The sequence below is a fragment of the Hylobates moloch genome, unplaced genomic scaffold, assembly GCF_009828535.3.
Source record: "Hylobates moloch isolate HMO894 unplaced genomic scaffold, HMol_V3 SCAFFOLD_19, whole genome shotgun sequence".
Taxonomy (NCBI): domain Eukaryota; kingdom Metazoa; phylum Chordata; class Mammalia; order Primates; family Hylobatidae; genus Hylobates; species Hylobates moloch.
This window is the reverse complement of record NW_026652294.1, coordinates 16,417,310-16,432,223: the sequence shown is the minus strand read 5'-3', so window position 1 is coordinate 16,432,223 and position 14,914 is coordinate 16,417,310. Positions and strand designations below refer to the sequence as shown.

The window sequence follows — 14,914 nt, the reverse complement described above, 5'->3', positions numbered from 1 at the left end:
ACATAACAGAAAACATAACCTCAGAAGCATTACAACAAATATGCGATAAGCATCCACCAGCATGAGTGGGAGACTGTGCTAATGCTGATGGCATGTGTGGGAGTAAGGCAGGCATCTGAGGAATGTGCGGGCACGGAAGGACGGGGGGGTAATCTGGAGAGCCCCAAGGTCAGTCAGTGGCAGGTCTTTCTTGAGCTCAGAGAGGTTAGTTAGCTAGTTCAGATCAGACAGAAAAACAGGGGCAGAGCCTGGATTTGCACCGAGGCTTGAGTCTGGCTTCTCTCTCCCTCCTGCTGTGCCCTTAAACTGCAGAGATGGAGGGGGAAGCGGCTTAGATGAGTTCAAAAAACTTTCCAGGCTCAACTCTGGTTCTGACTGCCTGAGACATGGGCAGCTGACACAGCAGACCCCGAATCCTGAGGATGTGAGGCAGGTGGGTTGGATGAGAGGGACCTGGATGTTTCGTCTGGGGCTGCTCCTCTAAGTGCAGCAGCAAAGAGGGTGGGCCTGGACTGCAGGTGGTGCTGGGGAGCAGCGTGTTTGCTGTGCTTGATCATGAGCTGCTGGGAAGTTGTGACTTTCACTTTCCCTTTCGAATTCCTGGGTATATCTGAGAGGCTGGAGGACGTGTCTGGTTATTACACAGATGCACAGCTGGACGTGGGATCCACACAGCTCAGAACAGTTGGATCTTGCTCAGTCTCTGTCAGAGGAAGATCCCTTGGTAAGTTGGGGATGGTGTGACCTGCCCCCTTCTCCTCATTCTCACAATAGCTCTATAAGGGAAGGACCATTCAGCTTTTGTATATAAGTTCGGAGAGTTTATGTAATTGGTTCAGATCAGACAAGAAAGCAGCGGCAGAGCCGGGATTTGCACCAAGGCTTGAGTCTGATTGCTCCCTCCCTCCTGCTGTGCCCTTAAACTGTAGAGAGAGGTGAGGAAAACAGCTCAGATGGGTTCACAAAGCTCCCTGGGCTCAGCTCTGGTTCTGACAGCCTCAGACACAGCCAGCTGACCCCAGAAGAAAGGTGAGTGTTGGGGGTGCCCACATCTTTGGGAAATTTGAAGGAATCAAAGAAGGTGGAGGAGGGGAGGTGACCTGGAGCCCGGCATGTCCTTGTGGCCTGGCCACACCCAGGCTGGCCAGAGGACGCTGCTGCTGAGGCCCAGTGGGAACAACAGATTTCTTTTGAGATACAAGGAACTCAGAGGTTGTCTCATTCACCCTGAGTCTGAGCACCTACTTGTGCCAGGCCCTGGGGGGAAACTGAGGCCCTGGGAGGGGAATGTCTTGCCAGGGTCCCGTGTCAGGAGGCTGAGCAGGTAAATTATAGGACTTCACATCTCTGGCCCTCACCTCTGTCCCTCTGTTCAGACTTCTGGGGTCATGGAGAAGAAACAGGCTGTGCTGTGTCCCTGATGGGAAACATGGCTGAGACAGGGGAGTGAGAAGGTCACATTGCAGAATGGTGCCTATGGCATGATGCCAGCTTTGCAATCATGAGATTCAAAAGGCACACTGTGGAATTGTGAGTATAACTACAGAAGTGAGAGCTTAGATCTCTGTGTTCATAGAAGGAGAATCAAACCTGGAAACTTTTGGATTATTAAAATCACACATTTTTGCTTCAATATTAGAGTCACAAGGCCAGATGTTGGCCTCCCCTCTGCCCTCCAAGAGCTGTGTGACTCTGGGCAAGTCACCTCCCCACCCAGCCTAAGATTCTTTCCCCTCTCGAAAACCTGATAGAGCTGCCAAAAGTACATGAAATCGGGGGTAATTTCTGTGAAATCTGAGTCATGGTCTTATTTGTTATTCACCAAAAAGAGATGCCCATCAAGATAGAAAGAAAAATTAAATTCAATTCCTTAACTGAAAGTGAAACTGAAGCTGGGCTGTGTCATCCAGAGGCTGGTTGCTTTTAGTTCAAGTAATGTCTCCTGCACCTGGGATTTCAGCCCGGCTGTGCCAGGGAGGGCGGAGGGCATCCCGGTCAGTCATAGGGGACGCAGCTGGGAACACAACAGGGTCCCCGTTGAATGTTCAGAGTCTAAAGGGGACACAGAGGGCCAAAGAGCCACACACAGGTAGAGCTGCCTCCGGAAAGCAGAGTGGTCAGGGATCCTGGGGAGGGTTGGGGGCCGCCGCAGGGACCAGGCAGCTTTGGCTGGGTCTCTGAGGACAGGTGACTTGCACATGGTGGGGACAGTGGCAGAGGCATTCCAGGGCAAGGGAGCAGCTGAGTGAAGGCCTGAGGCTGGGGATGGGGATGGGAGGAGTAGATGGGCTCCAGGAGGCACCGAAGCAGGGCATCAGTGGGTGCCTGGACCCAAGGTGACTGTGGTGGCAGGAAGCAGTGAGGAAGGTGGGAGCCAGAGCATCACAGGGCCTGTGTGCCCTGCTATGGGGTTTGAACTTGACCTTGGCTTTTCACTGAAGATTCCTCAGAAGGGTGCAGTGCCATGGCTGAGGCCTCTAATTCAGTGCTGTGAGAGGCAGAGGTGGGAGGATCACATGATGCTAGGAGTTCAAGACAGCTTGGGCAACACAGGAGATGCTGTCTCTCTGAAATTAAAAATTAACAAATTAGTCCTGCATGGTGGCATGTGCCTGTAGTCCCAGCTACTCGGAAGGCTGAGGCAGGAGGATCACTTGAGCCCAGGGGCTCTAGGCTACAGCGAGCTATGATAGCCCCAAAGCACTCCAGACTGGGTGACAGAGCAAGACAGTTTCTCAAAAATAAAATGAAAATGACGATTTCTCAGGAAATCATTTCGACTCCTCTTTCCCTGCCCAAGGAGGAGGCCCCACAACCACTTGGAGGGAGATGCTTTGCTGAGAGTCTCTGTCCTCTGCATCTGGAGAGCTTGGCTCAGAGCTGAGGTGGGAGGGAGGGCTCCCCTTCCAGGTCACTCAGTTGGGCACCGGAATTGACCAACCTGCAGGCTCACCCATGGAGTACACACTGTGTCCTAGTCAGGCCTGAGGGGCAGTATCCAGCCTCGACCCCCAGCAGAGGCTCCAGACAAGGGTGGGAGCCAGGCCAACAATGAACCAGGAGCATGGGATCCTGGATGCAGCTCCTCACAAGTATTGGGCGTGCCCGAGGCCCCAGCTCTCTCTGCTCCTCTGCTCCTCTGCTCCCTCCTGGTCCTCCTGGTTCTCGTGGCTCATGAGATGGCATTGAGACAGTTCCCCTGGCTTAGGGGGTCACAGAGTGAACAAAGCAGGAAGAAGGGGAAGGGAAGCCCCCCTCCTGTCACCCCTGTCCCTTACAGCAAGAAGTGTCCAGATGCCCCTCTGCATATTCCCCTGGTGAATGCTGCCCAGGACTGGGTCCTCCTTTTACTCTTGCTGCGTAGGGGCCCTAGAAGACAGATATCTGGATGCCTCGACCCTGAAACAGAGGTGGGAAGTGGAAAGAGGGAAGTGAGTGGCTTTTGAGGAGGGGGCTTTTGTGTGAGAGCTGGAGGATGGAACCTCATCAGGGGGCCCGGGAACCACTGAGCTGTTAAAATAAAGTCTGCAAACAAAGACCAGCTGCTGGAAGTGGGTGTGCCAGGGAGTGTGCAGAGACACGGTGAGAAAAGAACAATGGTGATTTTGGAGCCGCCCCTAACTGTGACGGGCCTGAAGCGGTGTTATTATTATTTATAGTATCATTATTAGTCATTTTCGTCTTGTTTGTACACTCCCTCCATCTCTCCTCTCCACCTTTTCCTAATATTATATCACCAGTTTTACGTCCTCCATTAGCAACTTTGTAGCTGTAAACAATTTACTTACAACTTTCTTTCTTATACTTTCAGTTTTACCTAGTATTTCTTGACTCCCCTCTTTAAAAGATGACAATATTAATCCTCCTTCTCCTTCGTTCAGTGCTTCACATCCCAACTGCTACCTTTGTGCTTTAAAGTTTGTACTAATCGGTAACAAGTATATTTAGTTCTCATATTTATATGCTCTGTTCTGTTCTCAAAGTTAAAAATCAAACAAGGGTGTTTGCATTTTGTGATGTTTTAAATAGTATTTACTGTGGAGCTGAGCTGTACGCCATGTTTGCACATACTTTGTGGCACAGCTTTACTTTCTCCTGATGTTTCTAATTGCCTTTGTTTTTATTTTTCTCCTTTGTACTGCTTGCCTTCATCATTTCCTCAGTTTCTCTCAAACTGTGAATCTTTTGAGGTATTCTATCGAGTCCCCTTTTCCCACAGAACCATTCCCTTTTTATTCCATCCTGGACTGGTTGTTCTGTAGGCCTACTGCATGCCCCACCGTGATCCTCAGATTCCCTTCTCTCTGGGTTGGTTTTCCTGTTTTCTGGATCCCATGTCTTTGTCTTTCATGGTTATCCCCAGCTGCCCTCCATGGATGCACAACACACACACACACACACACACACACACACACACACACACACACCCTTTCTTCCTTCCTGCTGGCTAATTCTCAAGCAGCTTTCTTAGAACACCCTGTGACCCTGTGCCTGGTAACTTTTCTATTCCCCATATAGCTCCTTTTTCTCTGTCATCTTTTTGGTTTATTTTCTGGGGGATTTCCGTGACTTTCTTTCACATGGTCTCTCTAGACTTGTTTATTTGATCATCACCTTTCAGTTTCCAGAAAATCTTTTTTTTTGTTTGTTTCGTTGATTTTTTTTCTTTTCTGTGTATCTTGTTTTAAGTTTATGAATAAAATATTTTTTAATCTCCCCGAGGACATGAGTTTGAGATTTAAAAAATTACTTGTTTGTTCTGGACTCCTTTTGTATTTGGTCATCTTGGTCTGTTTCCCCACTTTCACCTTTCTCCAATTTCTAATCCTAGATCTATTCATATTGAACGGGGGGCAGGTCTACTGGCAGTCTTCCCTGTAGGGTGATTGAATGGGAACCCACTGAAGTGTCAGAATACAAAGATGTTATTTCTGGGGCATATTGCTTCAGTCATGAACTCTCTGATTTTTTTCACTGGTGTAGACTCAAGGCTGGCATGAATCCCATATGGCATGTGGGCCTGGTGAACTCCTCCCCTCTCTGAGGCTCTGCCTAGTAGACCACTCTGCCTGGCTGGATGCCCTCTCGGCATTGCTGTGGTTCACAGCTCCCTTCACCCCTCTTTATTCAGTTGTCATTTCTTCAGCCAGTTCTGTTTTCCAACATCTGTTGACGTCTCTGATCTCCTGTTGCCCTCATTTAAATTTTCACTGGCAGCAGAGGGTGCAGAGGCAGTGCGTGAGTTCTTGAGTCCATCTGTCTGGGTGGGAACCCAGTCTTTACTGCGTAGTAGATTCTGAGCTTGGGCAAGTCACTGAACATCTGTTTCAGTTTTCTTACCTGGAAATGGAAATACCGATGGTACACACTTCCTAGGTTCTTGGAAGAGTTCTGTGAGTTACTATTTATAAAATTTAGAGCAATTAGTGGTGCAAAATCCACCAATGTTTGCCCACATTAACATTAAGTGCCATTATACCTGTAAGTGCCTCGACTATGGCTGCAGTTTGATCTCAGGAGGGGAGGTTGATAAATGCTCTTCTGTTTTCTTAAAACAGTGCCTAAAGATGATTAATATGATTAACATTTGCTATTTTCCCTCACCTCCCAAGGTAAGATAATCAGGAGCAGAATGTGAAGAACTTTCCTCTATATAAAGATCAGCATTTATTCAGGCCAGGTGTGGTGGCTCATGTTTGTAATCCAGCACTTTAGAGGGCAGGGTGGGAGGATCCCCTAAGGCCAGGATTTTGCCACCAGCCTGGGCTGCATACTAGGAGCGAGACCTTGTCTCAAGGAATAAAGGTGTTTTGTTTTGTTTTGTTTTGTTTTCCTGAAGAAAAGACTACTGAGAGCCAGTAAGACTGAAAGAATGGGCATCTTCATATCCTGTTAGTTTGAGTGTGAATTGGTACAGTTTGCATACAGAGTGGCTCTAGGTATAAAAACTTTTGAGATGTTAATAGCTTTTGACCTAGTCATTCTACTCTTACAAATATCTTAAGGAAATAATCTCAAATGTGAGCAGTTTTACGTGAAGGAGGATATCTTTGTAGCATAATTTATGAAGAATTAGAAACACCCTAAGGTCCATCAGCTAGGGGAGGACAGCAGAGGGGACAGGGGAGCATCAGGAGGGCTCGGCAGCCACAGCAGGGGCTGGGCGGGCATCTGGCAGGATCCAGGTCTTTGTGGGACAAAGAATCTTAGAGAAGCAACGGGGACACAGGCTGTCCACTGCAGCACCAGTGAATTCACCAAGACGAAGTGTTGAGCAGAGTGCAAGACATGGATTTGCAATGAGGAGTCATTTACCATGCGCGTGTATACATGACTCAGTATTGTATATTTAAGGGAGTAGAGCACAGTCATTGAAGACATGGGATTGAAGCAGAAGTCCTGGCTCTAGCACTATTGTAAAAATACCGGCAAGTTCCCTAACTTTTGTAGATTCCTCTGTGTTCGAATGGGAAAGTGGTACCCGTCTCCTGGCCTGTGTGTGATCATTGAATGAGACACATGTAAGAGGCCCTGCACATCACTCAAATACACACTGGCTATCACCAGCTAGTTATCACACATGTTCCCAGGCCCAGGTCATTGTCAGAATGTTCCTTCCCATCTCTATTCCTGTGTATAGACTCTGTAGTTTCTGTAATGGTCAGATGGCTGCCCCTCCTCTGATTATCTTCTCCTCATACCCCTAGAGGAGAAAAGGACCCTGCCTTGGTGTGAGAGTGAGGGAAGAGGAAGCTGGAGCGGGGTGGGTTTCTGTAAATACTAGCTGGCAGGGCCCCAGGAGATAGAGAAACACTCTGGACATTTGCTGCTACCACAGGGGGATCTGCAAAGACCCAGCCCCTCCAGCCTCCCTCTGTACACAGGTGGCTCACATTCGATTCCACAATTTGTTTTCTCCTTCTGAAGGGTTAAGAAAAACATTCCGGTCTGGACAGTGACTGGAGAGCTCCAAGGAAAGCCCCTCGGTAACCCGGCTGCTGGCACCATGAACCCAGGTAGGCTCGCTTCCTCTTCCCTGGCTAGTTCCTACTCGAACCTAGAATGGAGGGTGGCACCTCCACAGCTGAGTGAGCCCCAGAGGAACCCAGATGGAGAAGGAGGCCGATGAATCTGCCCAGAGCTCAAGAGGGGTCACATGGAGTCCCCCGACTTAGGGGTCTGTGGGGCATCTGCATCCTGACCTCTCTTCAGAGGGGGCACGGCCCAGGTGCCCACTTCCTCCCTACCCTGGCACCCAGCAAATGACTCAAGTGGAGCAGGACAGCCATGAGGAAGTGGAACGAGCAGGGGAGGGGAGTGGGGGAAGAACAAGGTCCAGGAGGAGGGGAGGGGTGGGAGAGGAGGTTGACCTGCAGCCCTGATCTCTTATTTACCGCTCTGCTCCCTGCTGACCCTGGGTTGTTTCCAGCAGAGGCCGGTCCCCTCCCTCCAGCTCTTGCCCTGCACCAGCCCCTGTGTTCTGAGTGGCCCTGTGGGAATGTATCATGCTTGACCCAGCTTCCAACTTAAATGGACCCTGGTCTGGCCTTTGCCACGTCCCTTTTGTGTGACCTGGAGCTCCTTACCTCCCCTCTTGTGTACCATGAGAATAATATTTCCCCATGTTGTCATGAAGATCAAATATTACAAGGGTACCTGGCCTGGCCAAAGCCTGCCACACAGTAGGGCCTCCCTAAGAATGTTTCCATCCCCTCTGTCTTCTCTATCTATCCCCTGCTGATTCCAGGTGGAAGCCACCCAGTCCCCCCAGCTATGTTAGGGCACCCACCCTGCACTGCCCATCACAAGCACCTGCTGACCAGGGATGACTGCCTCAGGCAGGGCCTCATTCCCATGATCTCAGATACCCCTTATCAAAGAAAAATCTGAGGCACAGTAACATTTATTTGAATAAGAGGGAATTCATGAATTGAGAAAACCAAACTGGAGAAGGCTTCATGTTACGATGAAAAAGTGTCGGAGATTGGCCGGGCACGGTGGCTCACGCCTATAATCCCAGCACTCTGGGAGGCTGAGGCGGGCGGATCACGAGGTCAGGAGATCGAGACCATCCTGGCTAACACGGTGAAACCCCGTCTCTACTAAAAATACAAAAAAAAAAAAGAAAAAGTGTCGGAGACAAGTATTTATTGAGTAAATATGAAACTGCAATAAGGACATTATTTGATTGGTTGCAGTTACAAAACTGCCTGTTTTGATTTACCTTTTTGGAAAATTCCTGGTCACATTGGTGCTGGTGGGTTTAGGAAGGTCTCCGAATCTAGGTGAGACCAGGCCTTAGCCTTGTCCAGGTTTTTGACTCCATTGAGAGAAAAAATTTGAGTCAAAGAAAAAGCAAATCAGCTGCAAAGCAGAAGCACAGGCTCAGGGATGGGAGTGCAGGTGGACTCAGAAGAGCCAGTCGGGCCCAGTGGGGTTTGGGGTTTCTGTCTTTGATGGTTTATTAAATTAAGGGGTTGGAGTCTGGGGAGGACTCTCTTGCTGGCTTGTGGAGGCTGCCTTTGCACTGTGTCCTCACACAGCCTTCTTGTGTCTCATTCTTTTCTTACAATAGGACACTAGCCCTCTAAATAGAATTAGAGCCCTACCCTTGTGATCTCATTCAGTCTTAATTGCTTCCTTAAAGGCCAGATCTCCAAATGTAGTCACCTGAGTTTAGGGCTTCAGCATATGAATTTTGGGGGCACACAATTCCCTCTATAGCACCAATGACTCCATCAAACATGTCCTACATCACAGCTGTCCAGGAAAATTAACATGTAGTCATCTCTTATGCAATGGCTGTTATGCTCCCCTACACTATCATCCAACCTTATCCTTTCTTCATTCCAACTAGAGAGCAGCATCTTTATTGAGGATGCCGTTAAGTATTTCCAGGAAAAAGTGAGCACACAGAATCTGCTACTCCTGCTGACTGATGATGAGGCCTGGAACAGATTCGTGGCTGCTGCTGAACTAACCAGGTAACCTCCATGGGGTTACCTCCATTGGGCGCCCCAGCGATGCCACCCAGCTCTCCCCTGGGCTGGTTTTCCCTGACAGGCACACCTCCTCCAGGCAGCTCCCTCTGCTGGGCTTGAGGATGAACTTCTACGCACTCCAGGAGGAATATTTCCTCCATGTCCTTCGCTGGCAGTGAGTAGCCTCAGGCTGAGGGGAGAGGAAGCCCACAGGGACAGGGTCATTTCTGCCATCTGCTGGTGATGGGAACTTTGCCAGTTACTTTCTCACTTTCAGCCTTTCTTCATCCATGGAGTCTTATTGTGAGAAAAATGAGATCATGCATGTAAAGTGCTTAGCATAATGACTGACACATAGTAGGTGCAAGTTAACGTTAACATCTTACAAGCTTGGTGGAAACAGAACCAAGGTTAAGGGTCTTCTTCTTGAAGATGGGAGCCCAGCAGGACTTGACCTTTGGGACAAGTCAGAAAAATCCTGACCTAAGCAATGTGTGTTCCTGGGGATGCTGGCTGGGGCCCTTTTTCTCATCTGAGGAATTCCACAAACACGGCAGGACCCTTCTGCTGGTCCAGGATGCTGAGAGGCTGGAGTGGAGTTGCACACCGCTGGGTCTCTTTCCGGCTCTGTCCGTGTCCAGTCCCTGGGCTCTGGGCTTATGTCGTGGAGACTGGGAACTGTCATCTGTCCAATAGGAATAGCAACTCAATGTGATAGGAGTGTGGTGAAGGCCTTAGAGTCAACTCCAGGTCAAAGGTGGGGAACCAAAACCAAGATCCTGCCCAAAGCCCAGGAAGACGGGAGCCAGGGGTCAGGATGGAGCGAGAGTCAGCCTTCATTGTAGAACAAGTAGGAAGTTTGGGGCACCAGGGCTGGGACCAGCGTGTGGCAAGAGAGGCACCAAGGGCTTCAAACTTAAGGAGGTCATGAACTTGCAGACGACATGTGAGTGGGAGAGGGATATTTCTTCCCTGTCTGGATGATCCCAACACTCATGGGCATACAGGGTCATGGTTGCCTGTGTCTCTCACACCATGCCTGGGAACTGGCAAGTTCTGGGCTACCCTTTGAGAACTTCTTCTCTTCTACACAGAGAAGCTCCTTACCATGGTATGCCTTAGTGACCATTTCCAAAGTAGAATGAGTTGCTGTCAATTTGTGTAATTTCAGGGGTACTGAGCAGACTCACAAGTCCCCAACCAAGGAGGAAAACACTTCCTCTACCATGTTGTGCAACTTCAGATCTTTTCAGCATTAGCAATTTATATAGATGGTTCTGAAAGTGTCTTGAGTCTTCTAGAGTTCCATAAAATTGCACATGGCCTTGGTGTGCACACAGGTGAAGCAGTCACTGCTAAGGCATCAGTTAGGCTGGTGACACCTGCGAGTGAGAACTGGAAGGTTGGGGGTGCAGGTGGTAGGTCAGGAGGCGATAAGGTGGCTGGAGAGTCCATGTGGAGCCAGAATGAATAGGCAGATCTCCCACTCCAGTCCACCGGGGCAGTGGCCGGACCCAGTAGCCTTCAGCCAGGTGAAACGGCACGAGGCGTTGGAAGGGAGCAGATGCCAGGCAAAGTGATCTCCTGTCTCTCCGGGGTTTTGTTTTTGTTTGAATTCAAAGTACTCAGAGATAGCCAGACTGCAATGTCTGAGGGCTCCCTTACCTTTGACACCACCTGCAAATTTATGGGGATTCCTAAAATCCTCCTTAGATTTTATAATTCACTAGAAGGACTCACATAACTCACTGAAAACTGCTATTGCACCATTGTGGTTGATCACACAGAAAGAACACAGATTAAAATCAGCCTAAGGAAGAGTTTGGGAGGGTTTCAGGTGTGAAGCTTCATTGTCCTCAGGATGCTGTGTTCTCCTGTGTCAATGTGGGACAAAACACACAGGGTGCTGCCAACCAGGGAAGCTCACCCGGTTAAGGAAAAATTCCTGTGAATCACATTAAATCAGGAAGGAAGCCTTTATTCAGGATTGTTCTTACAGGGGAGGGAAACTGAGCCCAGCTCCAAATACAGTAAAGACAGAGGGGGAGTCACAGCCAATACCAGGGTGAGGGGCGGGAGATGGAACAGGACTGACAGGAGACACCAGAGTGGGGGGTTTGTGGTAAAATGGCCTAGCAGGATTCTCCCTAAAGGCAGGTCAGACACTCATCCATCAATGGTGGGGGTGAGGAGCATGATCAGATAGCAAAGTGTGATCAGACAGCAAGCGGGGAGGACCCTCCCTAAACTGACTTGGGGCGATTCTTGCTGAGCGGGGCGGTGCAGGACCAGAAAGCAGTGGGTGGGTGTGGAAGGCCAAGGTCGGCGCCTAGTGGAGAAGAGGCTCAGAAGAGCCCAACTGGAGTTTGGTCGAACAGAAAGTCTTTCTCAACCCATGCCTTAGTGTTCAGAGCATTCGCTGGGGCTGGATCACAAGCTGCCCTCATGGCTGACCTGGAGTCTCCAGCACCTCCCTGAGGTCTAACCCATTTAGTACACATGTCCTCTGTAGGTCAGAAAAGACACCAAATAGCGCCAAGCTCCATCATCCATCGCATTGCTATACGGTCCCATGGCCAAATCACCAGGCAAAGAAAGATGTTCCTACCAGGCGGGACATTCCAGGAGCCTGGAGATCACTTCCCAGGAGCCGCAGACAAAGGGAAGGCCTCTCTTTGGGTAAAGTGCATGCTTCACTTTGCGGCCATCCTGGGAGTAAAGTCTCTTTGTCCCACTCTCACTGCTCTTTGTTCATCTGCAGAGTTTCCCCTCTCCAAACACTTTGGCAGTCGCGGTGCTGACCTGCCCTTGAGTCAGGAGGCCTCTTTATCAAACACCTGCCATGAAAGAGCATCTGAGATGCCTTTAAGATATTTATTTCCACATGGAATAAGTACTGAGGAGTATCTATGATGAACATAACGTGTTTGAGTTTGAAAGGAAATTCTCTTCATTTGTAAAATTTGTTTCTATTTGATTGATAGTGGAAGCTCTGCAATTTACACAGGATAGAGATTGAGTGCAGCTCATTTCACAGACAGGGAAACTGCATTTCTTAACCCTTTAACCTTTCCTTGTGCAGGGATGAGGCAGATGAGTTCCACAAAGCTCTGAACAAGCTTGCAAGACACGTAATCATGAAGGACAAAAACTGGCATGATAAAGACCAGCAGCACAGGAAGTGGTTTTTGAAAGAGTTTCCTCACTTGAAAAGGGAGCTTCAGGATCATATAAGGCAGCTCCATGTCCTTGCAGACGGGGTTGAGCAGGTCCACAGAGGCACCACCATCACCAACGTGGTGTCCAGCACTGCCGGTGTTATCTCTGACATCCTGACCCTCATCGGCATCGGTCTGGCACCCTTCACAGAAGGAATCAGTCTTGGGCTCTCGGAAACTGGGATGGGGATGGGAATAGCGGCCGCTGTGACCGGGATTGCCAGCAATGCTGTGGAGCAAGCAAAGAAATTGTGGGCACAAGCCCAAGCCGGCAACTTAGACCAAAGAGACCCTGACGTAGCGAAGGTAATAAAGGAATTTATGGGTGAGAACACACCCAACTTTCTTTCCTTAATTGACAATTCTTACCAAGTCATACAAGGCATTGGGAAGGACATCCGTGCCATCAGACAAGCTAGATCCAACTCTCAATTGGAACCATCTGCCACACCCCTTGAGATCATTGGGCAAATCTCAGCTGAAAGCGATGAAGAAGTGGGGAGAGTTACTGAAAGCCCCACCCTGGAAATGAGCAGAGGAACCAAGATTGTGGGTGTGGCCACTGGAGGCATCTTGCTTGTGCTGGATGTGGTCAGCCTTGTGTATGAGTCAAAGCACTTGCATGAGGGGGCAAAGTCAGAGTCAGCTGAGGAGCTGAAGAAGCGGGCTCAGGAGCTAGAGGGGAAGCTCAACATTCTCACCAAGATCCATGAGATTCTACAGGCGGACCAAGAACTGTGACCCCAGAGCAGGGCAGCCACCAGGGGAAGTGTGCCAGGCACAGGCCAGGACAAAATGCAAACTTTTTTTTTTTTTTGAGATGGAGTCTCACTCTGTCGCCAGGCTGGAGTACAGTGGTAGGATCTCGGCTCACTGCAACCTCCGCCTCCCAGGTTCAAGCCATTCTCCTGCCTCAGCCTCCTGAGTAGCTGGGACTACAGGTGAGCAACACCACACCCAGCTAATTTTTGTATTTTTAGTAGAGATGGGGTTTCACCATGTTGGCCAGGATGGTCTCGATCTCTTGACCTCATGATCCACCCTCCTCGGCCTCTCAAAGTGCTGGGATTACAGGCGTTAGCCACCATGCCGGCCAAAATACAAACATTGTATTAGGTGGATAAACAGGGTGAGGTAAAGTTTATGGAACTGAGTGTTAGGGACTTTGGCATGTCTGTAGCTGAGCACAGCAGGGGAGGGGTTAATGCAGATGGCAAGTGCGCCAAGGAGAAGGCAGGAATGCTGGGGCCTGGAATAAGGGAAGAGAGGGGACTGGAGAGTGTGGGGAATGGGAAGAAGCAGTTTACTTTAGACTAAAGAATATATTGGGGGAGGAATAGAGGGAGACGTGCAGGAGCCAGCAATGAGAAGGCCAGGAAAAGAAAGAGCTGAAAATGCAGAAAGCCAAAGAGTTAGAACTGTTGGATACAGGAGAAGAAAGATTGGCTCCACTATCGACCTGCCCCAAGATTTGATGTCCTTCCAAGAATGAAGTTTTTCCCTGATGATGGTCTCTCACTCTGTCTTTCCAGCATCCACTCTCACTTGTCCTTGTGGGGGCGTGTCTCAGTCAGCCAGTGGCTTCTTGATGATGGTGGTTGTCGTGTGACGGGTCCCCTCCAGGTTACTAAATGGTGTAAGTTCCCTGCTTGAACCCTGAAAGGCAGGTGGTGGGCCATGGCCATGGTCCCCAGCTGAGGAGCAGGTGTCCCTGAGAACCCAAACTTCCCAGAGAGTATCTGAGAACCAACCAATGAAAATAGTCCCATCGCTCTCACCCAGTAAGTAAACAGTCAGAAAATTAGCATGAAAGCAGCTTAGCATTGGGAGGAAGCGCAGATCTCTAGAGCTGTCCTGAGGCCGCCCAGGAGTGCCCTGTGTGTAAGTCCTAATAAACTCACCTACTCACCAAGCTGGACTTGTTCGAGTCATTCTTTGGTCTCGCAGCCCTTCCAAGCTTTGGGGGCCATCAGTCTCAAGTTTTTCTCTTAACAGTGGTGATGGGGGTTGTGATGGCAACAGAGTCGTGGGGGCCTTGGCAAGTGGCCGGTGCTCTTCCAGACCAGGGGACACTGATGGACCGAGGAAGTTCCAGGGGAAGTCGAAATGCTGTGTTGGAAAGAGGTTAATTCGGGAGGAAACGAAAAATGAGAGGAGTTGCCAGGAACAGGTCAAGGAACCTTGAGGTGTGTCCAGGAGTTCAACCCCGCTTGTGGTCACGAGACCTCGCCTCTCTGAGCCTCAGTTTCCTCATCAGCTGTAGAAGGGGACCTGCACAAGGTGATATCTCAGGTCCACCCGGCTCTCCCCATCTTGTGTCCTGGAGACTTGGGTCCAATCAACACTGACTGATGGCTGTGCCTTTGTGGTGCCGATGGAGGCTCCCCTGGGCTCTGGGTGCCTGACTTCCCTTCCTCATGATCTTTCTTCCAGGGTCTCGGGGAGCGAGGCTTCCATGGCCCCTCCTGCTTGCTCACTGGACTCTCACTTTCCCAGCTGGTCATTTCCCTGAGACCTCAAAACCCCACCAACCCCACTGGGGCACCCACAGAAAGCTTGTACATGTCTGGCTCTGGCTGAGCACGGGTGTGGTTTCCATCTTCGAGTCAGAGCCTGGGATTGACACGGGACACTAGAGGCTGACTAGTGTCAGAGGGGCCTGTGTGCAGATTGGGAGAGGATTATCGACTAATAGAGGGACAAAGAGGGACATCC

The 14,914-nt window shown here is 49.8% G+C and overlaps 1 protein-coding gene across 2 annotated transcripts; it reads left to right on the top strand.

Moving 5' to 3' along the window:
* The first annotated feature begins 279 nt into the window (after window positions 1–279).
* Window positions 280–14,111, top strand: LOC116458771 (apolipoprotein L2-like). Of its 2 annotated transcripts, XM_032138756.2 has the most exons (6): window positions 280–724; window positions 2,979–3,101; window positions 6,708–6,763; window positions 6,928–7,016; window positions 8,858–8,984; window positions 12,064–14,111. In XM_032138756.2, the coding sequence occupies exons 1-6, from the start codon at window positions 647–649 to the stop codon at window positions 12,938–12,940; spliced, it is 1,350 nt and encodes a 449-aa protein (XP_031994647.1). In that variant the 5' UTR covers window positions 280–646; the 3' UTR covers window positions 12,941–14,111. The 2 variants fall into 2 exon arrangements, with proteins under 2 accessions (XP_031994647.1, XP_031994646.1); XM_032138755.2 differs by lacking the exons at window positions 2,979–3,101; window positions 6,708–6,763.
* Window positions 14,112–14,914: the final 803 nt, after the last annotated feature.